General features: G+C 49.2%; 1 protein-coding gene across 1 annotated transcript in view; it reads right to left on the reverse strand.

The window, feature by feature from the left end:
* prkg2 (protein kinase cGMP-dependent 2) overlaps positions 1 to 19,622 on the reverse strand; it is a 187,100-nt gene that overhangs the window by 51,243 nt on the left and 116,235 nt on the right. Inside the window, exon 14 of the mRNA XM_072496242.1 lies at positions 8,492 to 8,628. Within this exon, the coding sequence (XP_072352343.1) occupies positions 8,492 to 8,628 (137 nt within the window). The remainder of the gene's footprint in view (positions 1 to 8,491; positions 8,629 to 19,622) is intronic.

Raw genomic sequence — 19,622 nt, forward strand, 5'->3', positions numbered from 1 at the left:
TGCTCCTGGCATTGAAGAAGACACACTTTAAATCCTTGACTGCTCTGCAGATTTTAAGTGACAATGGGTATGAACCCGGAAAAAACAGACAATTTTCCGACCTCCTGCCAGTCTACAACACACAGCCCGGGTACTCCCAGCAAATAGATAGTGCTATTTCCCACAGGGCAATGAAAATCCTTTGTTGTCCTTTCTGGAGGGAGAGTCAGAAAGTAGCTATGTTTCAAACATACAAATGTACAAATTACGAGCAGGTCAGGGTTTTTCAAACTCAGGGTCGGGACCCGTGGGTGGGTTGCGGACAGGTGTCGGGAGGGTTGCGGAGTGATTGGTCGCAGCATTCCCGATCGCGGGAGAAGTGCCCAATGGCTGTGACCAGCTTTTAAGAATGCCAGCCGCGGGCAGTCCCCGATGGGCTGTGGTGATTGAGGGGGTGGGTAAGCGTAAGGCTGGGCGTGCATGAGGTGGGGCGGACAGGGGCTGATGGGCGGCCACATGAGCATGCGATGCTAACGATGGTGGCCCCAGCTTGCAGCTCCGCTCTGGTGCTTGCCCTCTTTGCGCTGCTTGGCTCACCCCCCCCCCCGCCATCAATCGGCAGTATGTGACCTGAGGCTCCATGGTCAAGCTGCGAAACGGCAAGCACAACATCCACTTGCACTCCCACGGCGTGAAGTACGGGCCGGGAAGTGGTCAGCAATCTGTGACTGGGGTGGAGGCAGCTACTGGACAGTGAGAGGGAAGCCAGGCCAGGTTTGTCAGTGAGGAATACCAACAAGGCCAGTCAATATGGTTGACACATGTCAACATGGGAAGAAACCTACACAGTCACCACTTTGTGTCGCCACTCTCTGGAAAGCTGGAAGTAAGTGCTTTTGTTAAGAATGGAGAAGGAGATGACTTGGATGTTTGAATAGTGCAATACAGTGAAACCAGGAAAAAATATTGTGACATTGTGTCTGTTTGACAAGTTACTTCACCTCCTCTAAAGTCGTAGTTTGTAAAGTAAAAACAAGATTGTCCTTTTTTCTATACTTGTTTAAATTTCTAAAGAAATGGGAATATATTTAAAACAAAGTTTGTGTGTAAATGTAAGGATGCACATGCTCAACTGAAATGCTTTAATTTTCAGTCGTAAAAAGTCATGAACTTGGAAAAATCAGGTATTGGAAATAAAGTTTCAAAGATTAAAAAATGGTGTGTGACAGGTTTTTAAGTTGAGAATGTCGGATACGACTGGTCTTTAAATATCAACGATGGACTCTTTCAACCAGAAGCGGCGTCAGAGAGAAGGTCACACGTCCGGCATGTACACTGCGCCACATGCCCTGTATGTCTGTGCTTTGGGTGTAAAATCATGGCTGAGAGATTCCTCCATTTTGTAGCTGACAGCAAGCATGCAACAGGACTGTGGGAAGAACTGCAGATGGGTTATTTTGTGACAAGGAAGAGGGGGCCAGAGACACAAACAGGGTAGGGTCTCACAACTGAATCTGCTGGAGAGAGCTTCACAGGAGAGTCGATGGCAGGACAAAGCAGTGTTGGTGTGAGCTGCATACAGAGCTCCAGGGCCTCTGATGCACAACCCATTAAGAAGAAACTGAAATCAGGAACAAAGCAGTATAAAGATGATTTTTTGAGGTGTGGCTTTGCTAATTCTGCCAATGCAAATCAGGATGCAAAGTCCATGTGCGTTATACGCAGGGAAGTACTGGCAAATGAAATTTTCAAACCCCTCAAGACTTCAAAAGCATCTGAAGACTAAGCACGGCGAGTTTGAGGTCAAACCTCTTGTTTGTTTTCAAAGGATGCAGCGAGAACTTAAACTGTCAGCTGAAGTCCTTAGCAAAAATGTAACATTGAATGAAAAAGCACAGGAGATTGTATGAAACAAGCAGGCTCATCTGTCGCATTAAAGCTAAGCAATAATGGTGTGTCACGGAGATTGGCCAACATGGGTCGCCAAGGTCGGCCGGCGTGGGTCCCGAAGGTCAGCCGGCGTGGGTCCCGAAGGTCGGCCGGCGTGGGTCCCGAAGGTCGGCCGGCATGATCCTGAAGGTTGGCCAGCATGGGTTCCAAAGGTCGGCCGGCGTGGGTCGTTAAGGTCAGCCGGCATGGGTCCCAAAGGTTGACCGGTTGGTAAAAGTGGGTACCGGGAAAAAAGGTTTGAAAAACACTGGAGTAGATCATTTGGCCCCTCGAGCCTGCTCCACCATTCGGTAAGATCATGGCTAATCTGATTGTAGCTTCAACTCCACATTCCTGCCTACCCTCGATTACCTTTCACCCCCTTGTTAATCAGGAATCTATCAACACTGCCTTAAAAATATTGAAAGACTCTGCTTCCACTGCCTGTTGAGGAAGAGTTCCAAAGACTCGGGACCATCTGAGAGAAAATATTTCTCTTCATCTGTGCCTTAAATAAGCAGCCCCTTATTTTTAAACAGTAACCCCTAGTTCCAGATTCTCAGACAAGAGTAAACATCTTCTCCACATCCCACACTGTCAATATCCCTGGGGATCTTATAGGTTTTGATCAAGACGTCTCTTATTCTTCCAAACTCTAGTGGATTCAAACCTAACCTCTCCAACCTTTCCTCCCTTTCCTCAGAAGACATGTCCATTCTTGGTATTAGTCTCGTAAATCTTCTCTGAACTGCTTTGAACATATTTAAATATTTCCATAATTAAGGAGACCACTACTGTTACCAAATTCCTGATGTGCTCTTGTCAATGCCCTGTACAACTGAAGCACAATCTCCTGACTTCTGTGATCAATTCTCCTCACAATAAGCAATAACATTCGATTAGCTTTCCTAATTATTTGCAGTACATGTATTCTAGCCTTTTGTGATTAATGCACTAGGACACCTAGATCCCTCTGCACCTCACTCGCCATTTTGAAAATAAGCTTCTTTTTATTCTTCCTGCCAAAATGAACAATTTCACATTTTCCCCACGTTACACTCCATTTGCCAGACGTCTCCATGTCCCTTTCTAGCCTTCTTAAGTCCTCTTCACAATTTACTTTCCTATCTATTATTGTGTCATCAACAAAAATAGCAACCACGGGTGGGATTCTCCGACTCCCCCGCCGGGTCGGAGAATCGCCGGGGGTCGGCGTAAATCCCGCCCCCGCCGTTCTCCTAATTCTACGGCCCCCCAAAACTTGGCACGCCGTGAGTCGCGCCACCCGCTCCGGAGAATGGCGGGGTACGGCACGATACAATGGACGCTGGGGCTGCCCGAATTATCTGGCTCGCGATGGGCTTAAGTCCCGCCCATCTTTTGCCAGTCCTGCCAGCATAAATTGGAGTAGGTCCTTACCAGCGGGACCTGGCGGCGCGGGCGGCCTCCAGGGTTCTTGGGGGGGCACAAGGGGATCTGGCCCCGGGAGGTACCCCCACGGTGGCCTGGCCCGTGATCGGGGCCCACCAATCTGCGGGCGGGCCTGTGCTGTGGGGGGACTCTATCCTTCCGCACCGGGGGCTGTACCGGTCTGCCATTCCCGGTGCGGAAACGAAGCCCTCTGCGCATGTGTGGGATGACGCCAGCACACGCTGGCACTCCCACGCATGCGTCAACTCGCGCCGGCCAGCGGAGGCCCTTCGGCGCTAGTTGGTGTGGCACCAAGCCCTTTCCCACTGGTCGGCGGGGCGCAAACCACTCTGGGGTGGGCTTCCACTCCGGGGCGGGCCTAGCCCCTGAAGGTGCGGAGGATTCTGCACCTTTGGGGCGGCCCGACGCCGGAGTGGTTCATGCCACTCCGTCCCGCCGGGACCCCCCGCCCCGCCGGGTAGGGGAGAATCCCGCCCCATACCTTCAGTCGCTTCTTCCAAGTTATTTATATAAATTGTCCCTGCACACACCCACTTGTCACATCCTGCCAACTAGAAAACATCCGATTTATGCCAACTCTGTTTTCTGCTAGGTAGCCAATCTTCAATCCATGCCAATATGTCACCCCGACACCATGAGTTTCAATTATCTGCAATAACCTTCAGTGTGGCACCTTTTCAAATGCCTTCTGGAAAACTAAGTACAGTATATTCACCGGTTCCCCTTTATCCACAGCACATATGACACCTATAAAGAACTCCAATAAATTGGTTAAGCATGATTTCACTTTCACAAAATCATGTTGACTCTGCCTGATTGTTCTGATTTTTTCCAAGGTCCCTGCTATAACATCTTTAATATTGATTTCTAACATTTTCACTGACAGATGTTAACTGGCTGATAGTTTCCTACTTTCTTGCTTTCTGTCACCCTCTCTATTTGAATGAAGGAGTTAATTTGCTATCTTCCAATCTAATGGAAGCTTCCCTGAAATCTAGTGAAGTTTGGAAAATTCAAACTAATGCAACTATCTCATCAGCCACATCTCTCTATGGGCTGCATGGTAGCATGGTGGTTAGCACTGTTATTTCACAGCATCAGGGTTCCAGGCTCGATTCCCGGCTTGGGTCACTGTTTGTGCGGAGTCTGCATGTTCTCCCCGTGTCTCGTGGGTTTCCTCCGGGAGCTCCGGTTTCCTCCCACAAGTCCCGAAAGACGTGCTGTTGGTGAATTTGAATTCTGAATTCTCCCTCAGTATACTAGTGTGGCGACTCGGGGATTTTCACAGTAACTTCATTGCAGTGTTAATGTATGCCTACTTGTGACAATAATAAAGATTATTAATATGATTATTATTATTCTGCAAGACCTTAGGGTGGCCATAGGGCAGCACTATGGCACTGATGACTCACAGTGCCAGGACCTGGGTTCAATTCCGGTCTTGGGTGATTGTCTGTGTGGAGTTTGCATGTTCTCCCCGTGTTTCCGTGGATTTCCTCCGGGTGCTCCGATTTTCTCCCACAGTCCAAAGATGTGCAGGCTAGGTGGATTGCTCATGCTAAATTGCCCCTTAAGTGTCCAAAGAAGTGCAGGTTAGCAGGGTTATAATAATGTGGTGCCCTCAATAACGACGCTGAGAGTGTAAACGGTAAAGAAGGCTTTAATAAGCTAAAAATTAGCCTGGTGGCGAGACATTTGCTAACAGAGGTGCCGCCCACAAGACGGCCCCTTATATACGGCTCCCAGATGGGTGGAGCCGGAGTCCCCCAGGGTTCCAAGCCCGGTCTTAAAGGGGACATCACCTTACATGATGACAAAGGTACAGTGTTACAGTAACCGTTCATCACAAATAATAATCTTATTATTATAAACCTAATCATCTTTATTGTTGTCACAAATAGGCGACACGGTAGCACAGTGGTTAGCACTGTTGCTTCACAGCTCAAAGGTCCCGGGTTTGATCCCCGGCTTGGGTCACTGTCTTTGCAGAGTCTGCACGTTCTCCCTGTGTCCGTGTGGGTTTCCTCCGTGGGCTCCAGTTTCCTCTCACAAGTCCCGAAAGACGTGCTTGTTAGGTGAATTGGACGTTCTGAATTCTCCCTCTGTGTACTCAAACAACTGCCAGAATGTGGTGACTCGGGGCTTTTCACAGTAACTTCATTGCACTGTTAATGTAAGCCTATTTGTGACAATAAAGATTATTATTATTGTTGTACTTTCACACCCCCAGGGGACTGCCTCTACAACCTTAGTTCCTCCTGATGGATGGATTGTTGGACTAAGAGACTTCTGAACGCTGCAACCAGGATGACAACAGCCTGAGCCTGCATGGCATCAAGCAGAAGTTTCATGGCTTCAGTTAGGTGGATTGGCCATGATAAATTGCCCTTAGTGCCCAAAGAGGTTAGATGGGGTAATTGGGTTACGGGGATAGGGTGGAAGTGAGGGCTTAAGTGGGTCGGTGCAGACTCGATGGGCCGAATAGCCTCCTTCTGCACTGTATGTTCTATGATCCCCAACCCTGGAAATGGGCTGGGGTGACTTGGGAGGGGAGTGATGGAAATTAGGGTTTAATTTGGATGGCAAGGTAGCAATATCTGACCTGTCGCCTAACCTCCTCCTCCAGAAATTGAGGTGCCGGAGGCCCACCTATCTTTGGGCTAACTGAGGCCCACTGCCGCTGGTATTTTACTATTTTATCAGTGGTGGGGGATGGGGTGTTCATACCATGTGGCAAGGCCCAATGGAGGCCCTCCCCACTGTATTGCCCACCCTAGCATGTTTCTCTCCCCCCCCCCATCCACCGAACCCCCCCTCCCTCACCGAAGCCTCCCTGTCCCGCACACCTTCTAATCCGGCTCAAGCGACGATCATTATTGGGTGACTGCTGGTAATTCCAGAAGTGGGCACTTTTCCTGGTGGCACTGCTGGGACTAGAGCAGGCATTTTCAAAGTGGGGGTCGCGACCCATGGGTGGGTCGTGGGCGGGTGTCAGGAGGGTCGTGGAGCTGTCCATCGCGGCATTCCCGATCGCGGGAGTTCACGCGCAACAGCCGTCTTTTAACAATGGCCGCTGTGTGCGGCGTTACAAAATGGTGGCCGCGACCAGCTAAAAACAATGCGGGCACGCGTGACCGCTCATCAATGCGCATGTAGCCCGGGAGTGTTGAGACCTGAACCCGGGGTCAAAGTGCGATTGCGGCATGGTGGCGGCTGACTGCATGATGGTGAACAAAGCTATGACCTCGATCTGTTTTGCATCCCTAAACATTACTCAAATGATCTGGAGAGAGTATATATTCCTCATGGTTTAATCATGGACAGAACTGAACGTTTGGCAAGGGATATAATGAAAGTCATAGGAAATCATCACATCGTCGCCCTCTGTGTACTGAAGGGTGGCTATAAATTATTTTCTGACCTTTTAGACTACATTAAGCATTGAATCAAAACAGTGACCAGTCAATCCCAATGACGGTGGACTTCATCCGCTTGAAGAGTTATTGCAATGATCAGTCAACAGGGGGCTACTCAGAGTTTACCAACTGAGGTATGAAATCCACGCTCTCCTCCTCGAGAAAGTGTCCTCTCTGGCTGATTTGTTTGCTGATGAAACTTGGATGCTAACTATGTCTTATCTTGCAGACATCCATTCAATTCGAAATGAACTGAACCTCGAATTGCAAGGGAAGGATGATGATTGCTTTTGGAACTGTGAAGAAATCACAGCTTTCCAAAACTCATTAAAAGTTTGGCAATTGCGAGTGCAAGGCCAAAATTACTACTTAATAATTGTTTACTGTCACAAGTAGGCTTACATTAACACTGCAATGAAGTTACTGTGAAAAGCCCCTAGTCGCCACATTCCGGCGCCTGTTCGGGTACACTGAGGGAGAATTCAGAATTCTCAGTCGGTATGGAAATTGAACATGCGCTGCTGGCCTTGTTCTGCATTACAAATCAGCTGTCTAGCCCACTGAGCTAAACCTCAATATGTTCCCCACACTGCTATAACACAGTGAAGAAAACAGCATGAGTAAGGAAACTGTAAATGGACTGGCAAGCCTGACTCCAAAATGAAGGTGACTGACCTTCTGTGCCTCAGCTTTGACAGCACATTAAAAACACGGCACAAGTCAATGACAGTGTCAGCATTCTGGACTACCGTCTCCAAGAAGTACCCGGAGCTGAGTAAAACAAGGATTTTGTTGTTTTTGTCCTTCACAATGACCTACACGTGTGAAGATGGATTTTACATCCTCACAAAGATGAAGACGGCACAAAGGAACCAGCTGAATCCTGCACAGCCCTCTATGTGCATAGCCCTCTCCTCCTGTGAACCTGATTGGAGTGAGATAATGAGGACCAAGCTGGCTCACCTCTCGCGTTAAAGGTAAGAGAAAATGGTGGGGCGCGAATGTTGACCGGCGTGTGTCGCAAAGGTCGACCGGCGTGGGTCGCAAAGGTCAGCCGGCGTGGGTCGCAAAGTTTGGCCAGCGTGGGTCACAAAGGTCGGCCGGTGTGGGTCCCGGAGGTTGGCCAGTTGGTAAAAATGGGTCCCCGGAAAAAAAGTTTGAAAAACACTGGGCTTAGAGGGTTGCTAACCATTTGGTTGGCCAGCAGCTCTCGGAGTTGGCACATCGTCCTAAATAGGCATGGAAGTCGCAACCTGAGCCAATTCATGGCCCGGTAGCCATAAAACTGGCTTGGAGCTTTGAACCTCCGACTTTTAAGCTAGGAGGAGGTGCCACTGCCTCTGCTTAAAATTCCAGCCACTGAGTGGCTTCAACTTGTGATGCGATGAAAGTTGAGAGATTGGTCATGAGACACAAAATATAAGAGTTCTGATATTATCTGTTAATCAAATGAATACGGCTATGAGATTGAAAACAAATATTGCGCTAGGATGCCAGGATATTATTCGGTAGTGAACCCTGCAGAGGAGAGCTGAACACAAACATCTGGCACTGACAGAGTTATGCAGGAACCAGGTAATGGTTGTAGATTACTTTTCAAATAGTATGTTGATAAAAAGTAAAAAGAAAGTCAAATTGAACTAGATTTTTCACATAATTTACTGTCAGCTTTTAAACAGAATTGTTATCAGTCTGCCTGGTGTATTCTTTTAACCATCCTTCAGAAAAACACCTACCTCACAATAAACGGAGAACATGCCTCTTCTAGAATCTTCTTCTCCGAATGTATGTGCTCCTGCTGTCTTGTGTCCACTATGTGTTTTTTCTTTATGCACTTCACTGCAAAGGTCACATTTTCATTCTTCATTTTGACCTATAAAAAACAGATAGTTAATTATTTACTGTTACAGTTTTAAGGATTTGTTTTACATGGGGAAGAAGCGCTCATGAAAGCACAAATTCTCACCTTCACTGCAGGAGAATGGAATGATAATTGGACAGTTCCTACAACAGGGGGAGATGCATTCTGCTCCTGCAGTGAAGATGAAAATTTATGTTGAGCTGTGCTTTTGCCACAAAGTGATCAAAGTAATTACTTTCAATCTCATGTTGTATAGGGCGTTAACCAAAGCTCAAGCACAAAGTGCCCTCATAAAAAATCAAAGAGTAATGCAAAGATATTGCACAAAAAATGGACATGGATCAGGTCATTTAAGGTTTTAACCATTCTAAACTGAAGTTTACAGGACCATCAGATGTTTACAAGTTCAAATTTACTGTAAACCCATTCTCAGATGTCCAAAAGTAGTCCGTGTATTTTACCTTTGTGTGCGTTGACTTGAACTGCCAAATAATTTGTGGATTTATTCTTCAACCTCTCCAAAGTTCAAGCAAGCAAGCACTTCACTTGGTGAGTTGAGGTCACATACGAATTATTCAGCTAATTCTATAGTAAGGTGAATGTAGGGAACAATCATTATTCTGGGCTCACTTCATTCAGTCCATATTATTTAAAAGTGTGAGGGGTGACTTGATTGAAGGGATGATTTTTAGCTCACGATCGCCTTCAGAGAGAACAGTGACATGGGCGGAAAATCTGGAGAGAATCAGGAAATGCGATTTTCTCCAGCGAGATCGGGTTTCCTGATTTTCCCCGCCTATCGCCGGTGACGTCATGAGTTTCATGCCCACAAAGGGCGGGAATGTCAGTTAAATTGATGATAATGAATTTTAATATTAACGAGCCTCCTTGCTGATCTCCTGAATAAATATTCATACCTCACTGAGCAGCACGGTAGCACAAGTGGATAGCACTGTGGCTTCACAGCGTCCCAGGTTCGATTCCCCGCTGGGTCACTGTCTGTGTGGAGTCTGCACGTTCGCCCCGTGTCTGCATGGGTTTCACCCGGGTGCTCCGGTTTCCTCCCACAGTCCAAAGACGTGCAGGTTAGGTGGATTGGCCATGATAAATTGCCCTTAGTGACAAAAAAGGATTGGAGGGGTTATTGGGTTACAGGGATAGGGTGGAAGTGAGGGCTTAAGTGGGTCAGTGCAGACTCAATGGGTTGAATGGCCTCCTTCTGCACTGTATGTTCTATGTTCTATAACGTGATGGTTAACGTGTGGAGCATGAACCTGCTGTCTTCGATCAGAATGACAGCATTCACCCTCCTATCACTGCTATTCCACCACTCCAGCGCTCTTGCTGTTGCCTGTCCGCCAGCCGGTCCAGATTGCCGCCCAGCCCTAGGTGACGCAGTTTGAAGTCCAAGGAAGATTTGTTTAACAGTGGATGCGAGTTAACGAGAAAAGGTTCCGTTTTAGGCACTTTTAGATGGGTGTTTCTTGGCACCTGCAGCACCGAGAATGACCCCGCTATCAAATGGGAGGCTTTTTTTGGCCTCGTCGAGGAATGCCCCACTGAGGCCACTCTTACTTTAATTTCCTACACCGACGAGCTCAACTCGCCCATTTTTAAATGCTGCCCCAATCTCTTGACCCCACACTGCGACCTCCGGAGCCCCCCCCCAATGCCCCATATTACTTGTTAGGGGTTCCTCGAGCCCCCCTCACTCCACCTCATAAGGGCAGGGCATCCTTGGGTCTGATCCCCGGTATGGGCAACCTAGCACCTGGGCATCGGGTGGCAGTGCCCAGATGCCTGGGTGACAATGGGAGTGCCAGGGTACCACTCGCCCAGAGCCCAACCACTCCGGGGTCTCCGATGGCTGGGAGAAACCCCTTCCCAGGTGCTGTTATGCCTGATCCACATTTGTGTCGAACAGTGCTAAGTGGCACCATGGCGAGGTCTCTCAGGTGCGGCCGTTCGCTCCTTGGGAGACTCCGGCACAGGCATATTTAAGTGAGCCTAGTGGTTCACTTAAATATGCAAATCTGGATCCCGCCCAGTGAAGGCGAGACCTAGACCTCGCGAGGGGCCTCTCACAGACTTAACGGCCTTGTCCCGTACCGGGTCGGGCGCACAAGGACGTTTGATTGGGTCCAATATATGCAATACGGCATAATTTATTAAAAATCCAGTTTGGAATGTGTATTTTGTGTTGGTTTTCATTTTTGCATTTTGGCCAAGCCACAATTTAGTCACGTTGCTCATTTGGAGAGCTAGTGCAGACACCATGGGCCAAATGGCCTCCTACTGCACCATAACATCTCCATGATTCTGTGAAGGGAATGATATGATGGCCAGTAACAGAGGAAAAGTAAAAGAGTAGAATTGTTGGTGAATGGAAAATTGGGCTTGAGCTTATTGGTATTGCTTTTGTCATTGTTCTTTATACACAGCCGAGGCAGAAAAGCAGTTGTCTGGATTGTAATCTTCCTCCCATTCTCATTCCAAGATGGCACCAGATCGTGGCGACTCCCTGCGAGCTCTCCTCCTCAGGTTCTCCCCCTACATCTTTTAATACCATTCTAGCCTTTTAAGTCTTAATTCTAACACTAATACAATCACTATCCATGTTTTTTACATTTACTTACAGGTCTGGAAATTGTCATGTGAGAGTACCTTTAAGAAATGGATGCTTAAGCAATGTACCTTTAAGAAATGGAGCTGATCATATTACTGAAGTGATGTCAGAGGGTGGGGGGAGCTGTGCTATACTTCTGCTTTTTGAGTTTCAGTTTGAGAGAGCAGCTTGGGTGTGTCTGTGTGTTTTCAGTGAGCTGCATGAAGAAAACAAAGGGGCTGTAGCTGAAGTAACCAAAAGCAGCAGCACGGCTGAACCCTTTCTCACTATATATATTGAATGTAACCTAATGTGCTCATGTTTGAATGTTGGTTAAGTCTTTTGGATGTTGAAAGGACAGCTGAAACGATTACTTCGTCTTTGGGGGTTATCTTTGAATTAATGGGTGTTAAGATATTCAATGGTTGTTTTAAAAAGGTTAACTTGAGTTGATAGAATAAACATTGTTTTGTTTTAAAAAACACTTGTCCATTTGTGCTGTACCACACCTGTAGAGTGGGCCGTGTGCTCCCCACACCACAATCTATTAAAAGTTGTGGGTCAGTTGAACTCCATGATACACTTTGGGGTTCTGTAAACCCTGACCCATAACAAAATTCTCCGACTTCCATGGACCAACCCACATGACCCAGCATGACCCGATTCAGCAAGATTTGACCAGCGACCCGACGTCGACTGAAACTCAATCCGGCTTCCAAAGCACCCCACCCAGCTTCCGAAATGCCAGACCCGACACGGAGAGGCCTGCCCAGCATCCCAACTCACCTGAAGGCGGGAAAGAGGATAGACGAGTAGGCCCGGCCAGGCCTAGATTGAGGCCCGATATCAGGAGCGCCCAACCCGGCCACCGGCGCTGGGTCCGGCCCAACCCAGGAAGACTCTGGCAGCGACCCAAACATGGCCTAACCACCCCCAACGGACCTCAAATATGCCGAAAGGAAGATCAGTCCTCGCCGAACCCCGGGGCCTGACTGGATCGCGAACATGCCCCCCCCCCCCCAACCCCCCGATGAACCCAAAATCGCAACCAGAGCCCAGGACACCTCCAGATGCAACCACTTACCTTCCACAAGGTCAGATTTCTCTCTTCAGATCCCAGGACCATCCAGAAGCAGCCACTGACCGAGGAAGCGAGGGAAAGGCAGCGATCTGCAGGCAAGACTAAAATGACGGTTTCAAATCTCTTCTCCCCAGCATACTCCTGGAATATGTCCAAGCAATCGAAAACAAGCTGGATGAACTTAACGTTATCTCTCAGAGGGACATGAGAGACTGCTGTGTGCTCTGTTTCACAGACATGGCTCACCCCTGCCTCACCAGACTGTGCCAAATGACCTGAGGGCTTCTCAATTCACCAGATGGACTGCATGGCATCCTCGGGCAAGGTGAAGGATGGAGGGGTTTGCCTCCTCATCAACTCTGCCTGGTGCCCAGACGTGGCGACCCTGGCAAACTACTGCACCCGGACCTGGAATACCTGACTGTGAAGTGCCGCCCATACTACCTTCCACGGGTGTTCAATTCTGCCATTTTCACGGCAGTCTACATCCCACCCCACACGGAAGTGAAGAAGGTGCTTGATGAATTGTACACCACTATAAACAAAAGTGTAACTGAACACCTGGAGGTCTTGTTCATCGTGGCCGGGGGCTTCAACCAGGCCTACCTCAAGAATGTCCTGCCAAAATTCCACCAGCACGTCTCCTGTCCCACCAGGGGTCTTAACATCCTTGACCACTGCTACGCAAACATCAAGGGCACCTACCGCCCTATCCTCCGACCACATTACGGAAAATCGGACCATAAGTTGGTGCTCCTTCTCCTGGCATACAAGCAGAAACTTAAGTGGGCAGATGCGGTTAAGAAGATCATGCAATGTTGGTCTGAGGCAATGGAAGGGCTCCAACGTGACTGCTTGGAGTCAGTGGACTGCTCCAGATTCAAGAAGTCAGCAGCCAACCTAGACAAGCATGCTACCACTGTCACAGACTTCATCAGTATTTGTGTCAAACACTGCGTGTCAAAGAAGGTAGTACATGCGTTCCCCAACCGGATACCACGATTTAACCAAGAGATCCGATCCCTAGTCTAGGTCTGAGGCATTGAAGACGGGTGACCAGTCCTATACAAGAAATCTAGGTACGACAGTAGGAAGCGTAGTGGAGAACATGCCCCTGTCTATATCAATGGGAACAAAGTAGAAAGGGTCAGAAGCTTCAAGTTTTTAGGTGTACAGATCACCAACAGCCTGTTCTGGCCCCCCATGCCGACACCATAGTTAAAAAAGCCCACCAACAACTCTACTTTCTCAGAAGACTAAGGAAATTTGGCATGTCAGCTACGACTCTCACCAACCTCTACAGATGCACCATAGAAAGCATTCTTTCTGGGTGTATCACAGGTTGGTATGGAACCTGCTCTGCCCAAGACCGCAGGAAACTACGGAATGTAGCCCAGTCCATCACGCAAACGGAGCCTCCCATCCATTGACTTTATCTATAATTCCCACTGCCTCAGAAAGGCAGCCAGCATAATTAAGGACCCCACGCACATCGGACATGCTCTCTTCCTCCTTCTTCCGTCAGGAAAACAATACCAAAGTTTGAGGTCACGTACCAACCGACTCAAGAACAGCTTCTTCCCTGACTTTTGAATGGATCTTTCTCGTATTAAGTTGATCTTTTCTCTACACCTTGCTATAACTGTAACATTATATTCTGCAGTCTCTCCTTCCTTCCCTATGCACGGTATGCATCTGCAGGGTAAGAGATGTACAGCATGCAAGGAACAATACTTTTCACTCTATACTAATACATGTGACAATAATAAATCAAATCAAATCAAAGTCAACAGGGATGTCAAAAGCCAATACCAGCCTAAGTTAGAGTCACAGACTAATGACACAAACTCTCGTCGGTTGTGGCAAGACATAAAGAATACAACGGGCTACAAAGAAAAACTGAGTAGAATCTCTGGCAACAGAGTACCCCTCCCGGATGTCCTCATTGCACTCTATGCTAGTTTAAAGCAGGAAGATAACTAACCATTGCCAACTACCCCAGCAGCCTCAGGCACACTCATACCCACTGTCACAGCCTGCAAAGTCAGATCGGCCTTCTTGAAAGTGAACCCATCGAAAGCAACGGGTCATGACGGAGTCCCTGGTCGTGCATTCAGATTCTGCGCGGACCAAGAAAGTACAAAGAAAAGTACAGCACAGGAACAGGCCTGTCATAATATACACATCAGTATATGATGGTGCAGAGACACACACTGACTGACACACTGCAAGACCAATCAGCACACACAACACAGCAGCCAATCACCAGTTAGGGCATGGTCAGTATAAAGACAGAGGGCACTAGTTTTCCTGCTCATTCGGGATGCAGCCTCTGAGACAGACAGAGCCCGCAGTCAGTAGCACAAACATCCACCATGTGCTAGCAGTATAGGCTGGTCAGGTTAGGCATAGGTCTTCAGTCAATCTAACATAGTGCAAGTATGTTTAACAGTTCTTAGTTAAATAAAATAGAGTTGTACTATTACAAGTGTTGGTAGCCTGTCTATGTTCCTGCTAAGGTAAACGCAGTCTCCACAGATCCAGAGTACCCAACACATCATGGTACCAGTATGTGATGTTAGAGTTTAATAGACCTACCTTCAAGTGATCTGCCTTCGACCAGAAATCAGCCATCCGGTAGTATGGACAGCGTCCGCCCTCCCCCGCCGCTCCGCATCACCGGCAACCTCGGTGCGAACTGGAAAATCTTTAAACAATGATTCCAGCTATACCTCGAAGCTACAGACCTGGAAGCTGCCTCAGACGCCAGGAAGATTGCTCTCTTCCTTTCCACGGCCGGGGACCACGCCATCCATATCTTCAATTCTCTCACTTTCGCTGAAGGCGAAGACAAGTCCAAGTCCAAGATAGTCCTGCTCGAATTCGACAGTCACTGTGACATCGAGGTAAATGAAAGTTTTGAGCGCTATGTCTTTCAACAGCGTCTGCAGGGTAAGGATGAACCTTTTCAATCTTCCCTCACCCACCTTCGCATCCTCGCGCAGTCCTGCAATTACGGCTCCACCTCCGACTCGATGATCCGTGACCAGATCGTTTTCGGTGTGCAATCGGACCCCCTATGCCAGCAGCTCCTCAAGGTTAAACAGCTCACCCTTGCGATAGCCATCGAGACATGCAATCTGCAAGAACACGCCACTAACCGATACTCGCACATTCAAGCGGCTGAAACGGTGCGGCAAGGTCTCCACGAGGCAGAGCGGGTGCAAGCCATTAAACAACTCCAGGGCCTAAGCCTGGATGAGGGTGGCCATTTCGCACGATTTTCACGGGCTCCCGCGCATGCGGCACTGACCGCGAAAAGCGGGGCGGCGAGGCCGAAGACCGCACTGTGTAGGCGAGCACTACGTACGACCGCAGCGCGCATGCGCGGTGGCATACCGAACGTTCTGATGTCACGACGTGCAGCAACTGTGGCTCCGCCCACTTAAAGCGGCAATGTCCTGCAAAATCCCGATGCTGTCTCCAATGTGGCAAGCTTGGCCACTATGCAGCCCTATGCAGGTCTGCTCAACCTACTACCTCTCGTCGCTCCAACCAGCCACGCAGGGATGTCCGAACCATCCAGCCACCGGTCGCCGATTCCGACTCTGACTTGATTCCGGACCTTGACACCGAGGACCACAAAGCACCATTTCGGGTGGGCATCATCACCAAACACAAGATGCTCCAGAAGACAAAAGCCAAGTCTCTCCCAATATTCAGGATTGATCCGGACGACGAGTGGTGTGCCACCCTCACGGTCAACCGATCCCGCATCCGATTCCACCTGGACACCGGCGCTTCAGCCAACCTCATTGCGCGGTCTGACCTCGAAAGCCTCCATGCCAAGCCTACCATCCCGCCATCCGCCTGCCAGCTCCTGGACTATAATGGTAATGCCATTGCTGCCAGTGGCTCTTGCCAGCTTGAAGTGTCGCACCGGTCATTAAAGGCTAGCCTGCCATTCAAAATAGTGGGATCCACTAAAGCCTCCCTGCTTGATGCTCCGGTGTGCAAACTTCTAAATCTTGTCCAAGGGGTTCACTCCCTGTCACCCGCTGACGCTTCCGCATCTCAGGACACTGACTTTCGGACAGTTTGGCGTACAGCCGGATGCTGACAAGGTATCTGCCATTAAGGCCATGAAGACACCGGAAGACAAGAAGGCGGTCCTCCGCTTCCTGGGCATGGTCAATTTCCTGGGGAAATTCATCCCTAACCTCGCCTCCCACACCACGGCTCTCAGGAACCTGGTTAAGAAGATGACCGAGTTCCAATGGCTCCCCGCCCACGAACAAGAATGGATGGAACTCAGGGCGAAGCTGACCAAGGCCCCGGTGTTGGCATTTTTCGATCTGGCCAAAGACACAAAGATCTCCACGGATGCCAGTCAGTCCGGCATTGGAGCAGTGCTCCTTCAACGTGACGACGCCTCCTCATGGGCTCCTGTCGCATACGCGTCACGTGCAATGACGCCCACCGAACAGCGCTATGCGCAAATTGAAAAGGAGTGCCTGGGCCTTCTTACCGGAGATGTCAAATTCCATGACTATGTCTATGGACTCCCAAAGTTCACAGTCGAGACAGACCACAGGCCACTGGTCAATATCATTCAAAAAGACCTTCACGACATGACGCCGCACCTGCAGCGCATTCTGCTTAAACTCAGGCGGTACGACTTCGAACTCATCTACACCCCGGGTAAGGAGCTCACCGGCGCCGATGCATTCTCCCGATCTGTCACCACATCCTGCGACCCAGCGGGCTTCGTGTGCCAAATTTATGCTCAGGTGGCATTCGCCGCATCCAATCTGCCCGCCACGGACGAACGACTCATCCATATTCATCTTGAGACGGCCAACGATCCCCTGCTCCAACGTGTCATGCGCCACCTGACAGGCGGGTGGCTCAAGGGCCAATGCCCTCAATTCTATAACATTAAAGTAGACCTGGCGGTGGTAGATGGAATTCTACTAAAGCTGGACAGGACTGTCATTCCGCACAGCATGCGGAACCTCGTCCTTGAGCAGCTCCATGAGGGCCACCTGGGAGTGGGGAAATGCCGCCGACTGGCCCGTGAGGCAGTGTACTGGCCTGGAATCAACGAGAACATTGCCAACGACGTTCTTAACTGCCCAATATGCCAGCGTTTCCAGCCTGCTCAGCCAAGGGAGACCTTGCAACCCCATGAGTTGGTCACGTCCCCCTGGACCAAAGTGGGCATCGACCTGTTCCATGCACTTGGCCGGGACTATGTCCTCATAGTGGAGTATTTCTCAAACTACCCGGAGGTAGTTAGGCTACATGACCTCACCTCAACTGCGGTCATTCGGGCGTGCAAGGAAACCTTCACTCGCCATGGCATCCCGCTCACGGTCATGTCCGAAAATGGCCCGTGTTTTGCCAGTCAGGAGTGGTTCAATTTTTGCCAAACGAAACAACTTCACACAATCCAATGGCAAAGCTGAAAAGGGGGTGCACATTGTCAAACGACTCCTGTGCAAGGCGGTCAATGCAGGATCCGATTTTTACCTCGCCCTGCTTGCTTACAAGTCAGCTCCATTGTCCACCGGCCTGTCACCGGCTCAATTGTTAATGAATCGCACGCTGTGGACGACGGTGCCATTCATGTCCCGGACTTGGACAACATTCCGGTCCTTCGTCGAGTGCAGTTGTCTAGGGCCCAGCACAAATCGGCGTACGACGCCCGCGCCACGGATCTCCCTGCTCTGGCTCCTGATGACGAGGTCCGTGTCCAACTTCCCAATGGTGTATAGTCCGCCACCGCTGTGGTGCTCAGACAAGTGGCCCCCAGGTCATTTTTGGTTCGTCTACAAGACGGCTCTCTTCTTCGCCGAAATAGGTGGGCACTACGGCTCCTTCCTCGCTCGCCACCAGATCATCATGTCCTGCCCCACCATCACGACGAACCCGTCACGGACATTGCAGTTCTCCCTTTCGCTCTGCCACCCTCTGAGTCTGACACAGTCCCGCCCATTCCAGAACAGGCGGCCCCTGACCTACCCTTGAGGCGGTCAACCAGAATTTGTCGCCCACCTCAGAGACTGAATGTATGAACTGCTTGAATTCATGGACTCTTTGAACTCATGAACTGATTGTTTCGTTACCCTGTTTGATTAACTCACTGGTTTGTACATACTGTTGTTCTAGTTATATTTTGTGTTACATACTGTCCATCTGCACTAGACACTTCCAATGTAAATATCTTAGAGTTTCTGTACATAGTCCTGTAAATATGCTCGCATGTGCCACACATAGTTTTTTAGAAAAGGGGGGATGTCATAATATACACATCAGTATATGATGGTGCAGAGACACACACTGACTGACACACTGCAAGACCAATCAACACACACGACACAGCAGCCAATCACCAGTTAGGGCACGATCACTATAAAGACAGAGGGCACTAGTTTTCCCGCTCATTCGGGATGCAGCCTCTTGAGACAGACAGAGCCCACAGTCAGTAGCACAAACATCCACCATGTGCGAGCAGTATAGGCTGGTCAGGTTAGGCATAGGTCTTCTGTCAATCTAACATAGTATCGACCCACAGTGCAAGTATGTTTAACAGCTCTTAGTTAAATAAAATAGAGTTGTACTATTACAAGTGTTGGTAGCCTGTCTATATTACTGCTAAGGTAAACGCAGTCTCCACAGATCCACAGTACCCAACACATCAAGGCCCTTCGGCCCTCCAAAGCCTGCGCCCATCTAAACTAAAATCTTCTACACTTCCTGGGTACGTATCCCTCTATTCCCATCCTATTCATGTATTTGTCAAGATGCCCCTTAAACTTCACTATCGTCCCTGCTTCCACCACCTCCTCCAGCAGCGAGTTCCAGGCACCCACTACCCTCTGTAAAAAAACTTGCCTCGTACATCTCCTCTAAACCTTGCCCCTCACACTTTAAACCTCTGCCCCCTAGTGATTGACCCCTTACCCTGTGAAAAAGTGATATTTGTAGACAATTACTCCGCGAACGTTGATATTAGATGACATGTCATTACTCGAAATCACACTGCGTGACAGCATTCTGAGCTGCCCCATCCTCTGCTGTTGTCCCTTGTTGTCATCCTGTGCTTGGACCATCCTCTGCCAATTACCATCCTTCTACAGATAAGCCTCCAAAATCACTGGGTCCATGAGACCCATCTTGTCTGCCAGAGGTGAACCTGGGCACAATGCAGACAAAGATTTTGTCAGCGCAGTCTAAATAATCCTCCTTTCTGACTTGGGCACCTTTCACCAAAGCAGGTCCCAGGACTGTGTGTCGACCTCACCCTGGTCCCCACTT

The sequence above is a fragment of the Scyliorhinus torazame genome, chromosome 3 (assembly GCF_047496885.1).
Source record: "Scyliorhinus torazame isolate Kashiwa2021f chromosome 3, sScyTor2.1, whole genome shotgun sequence".
NCBI lineage: Eukaryota > Metazoa > Chordata > Chondrichthyes > Carcharhiniformes > Scyliorhinidae > Scyliorhinus > Scyliorhinus torazame.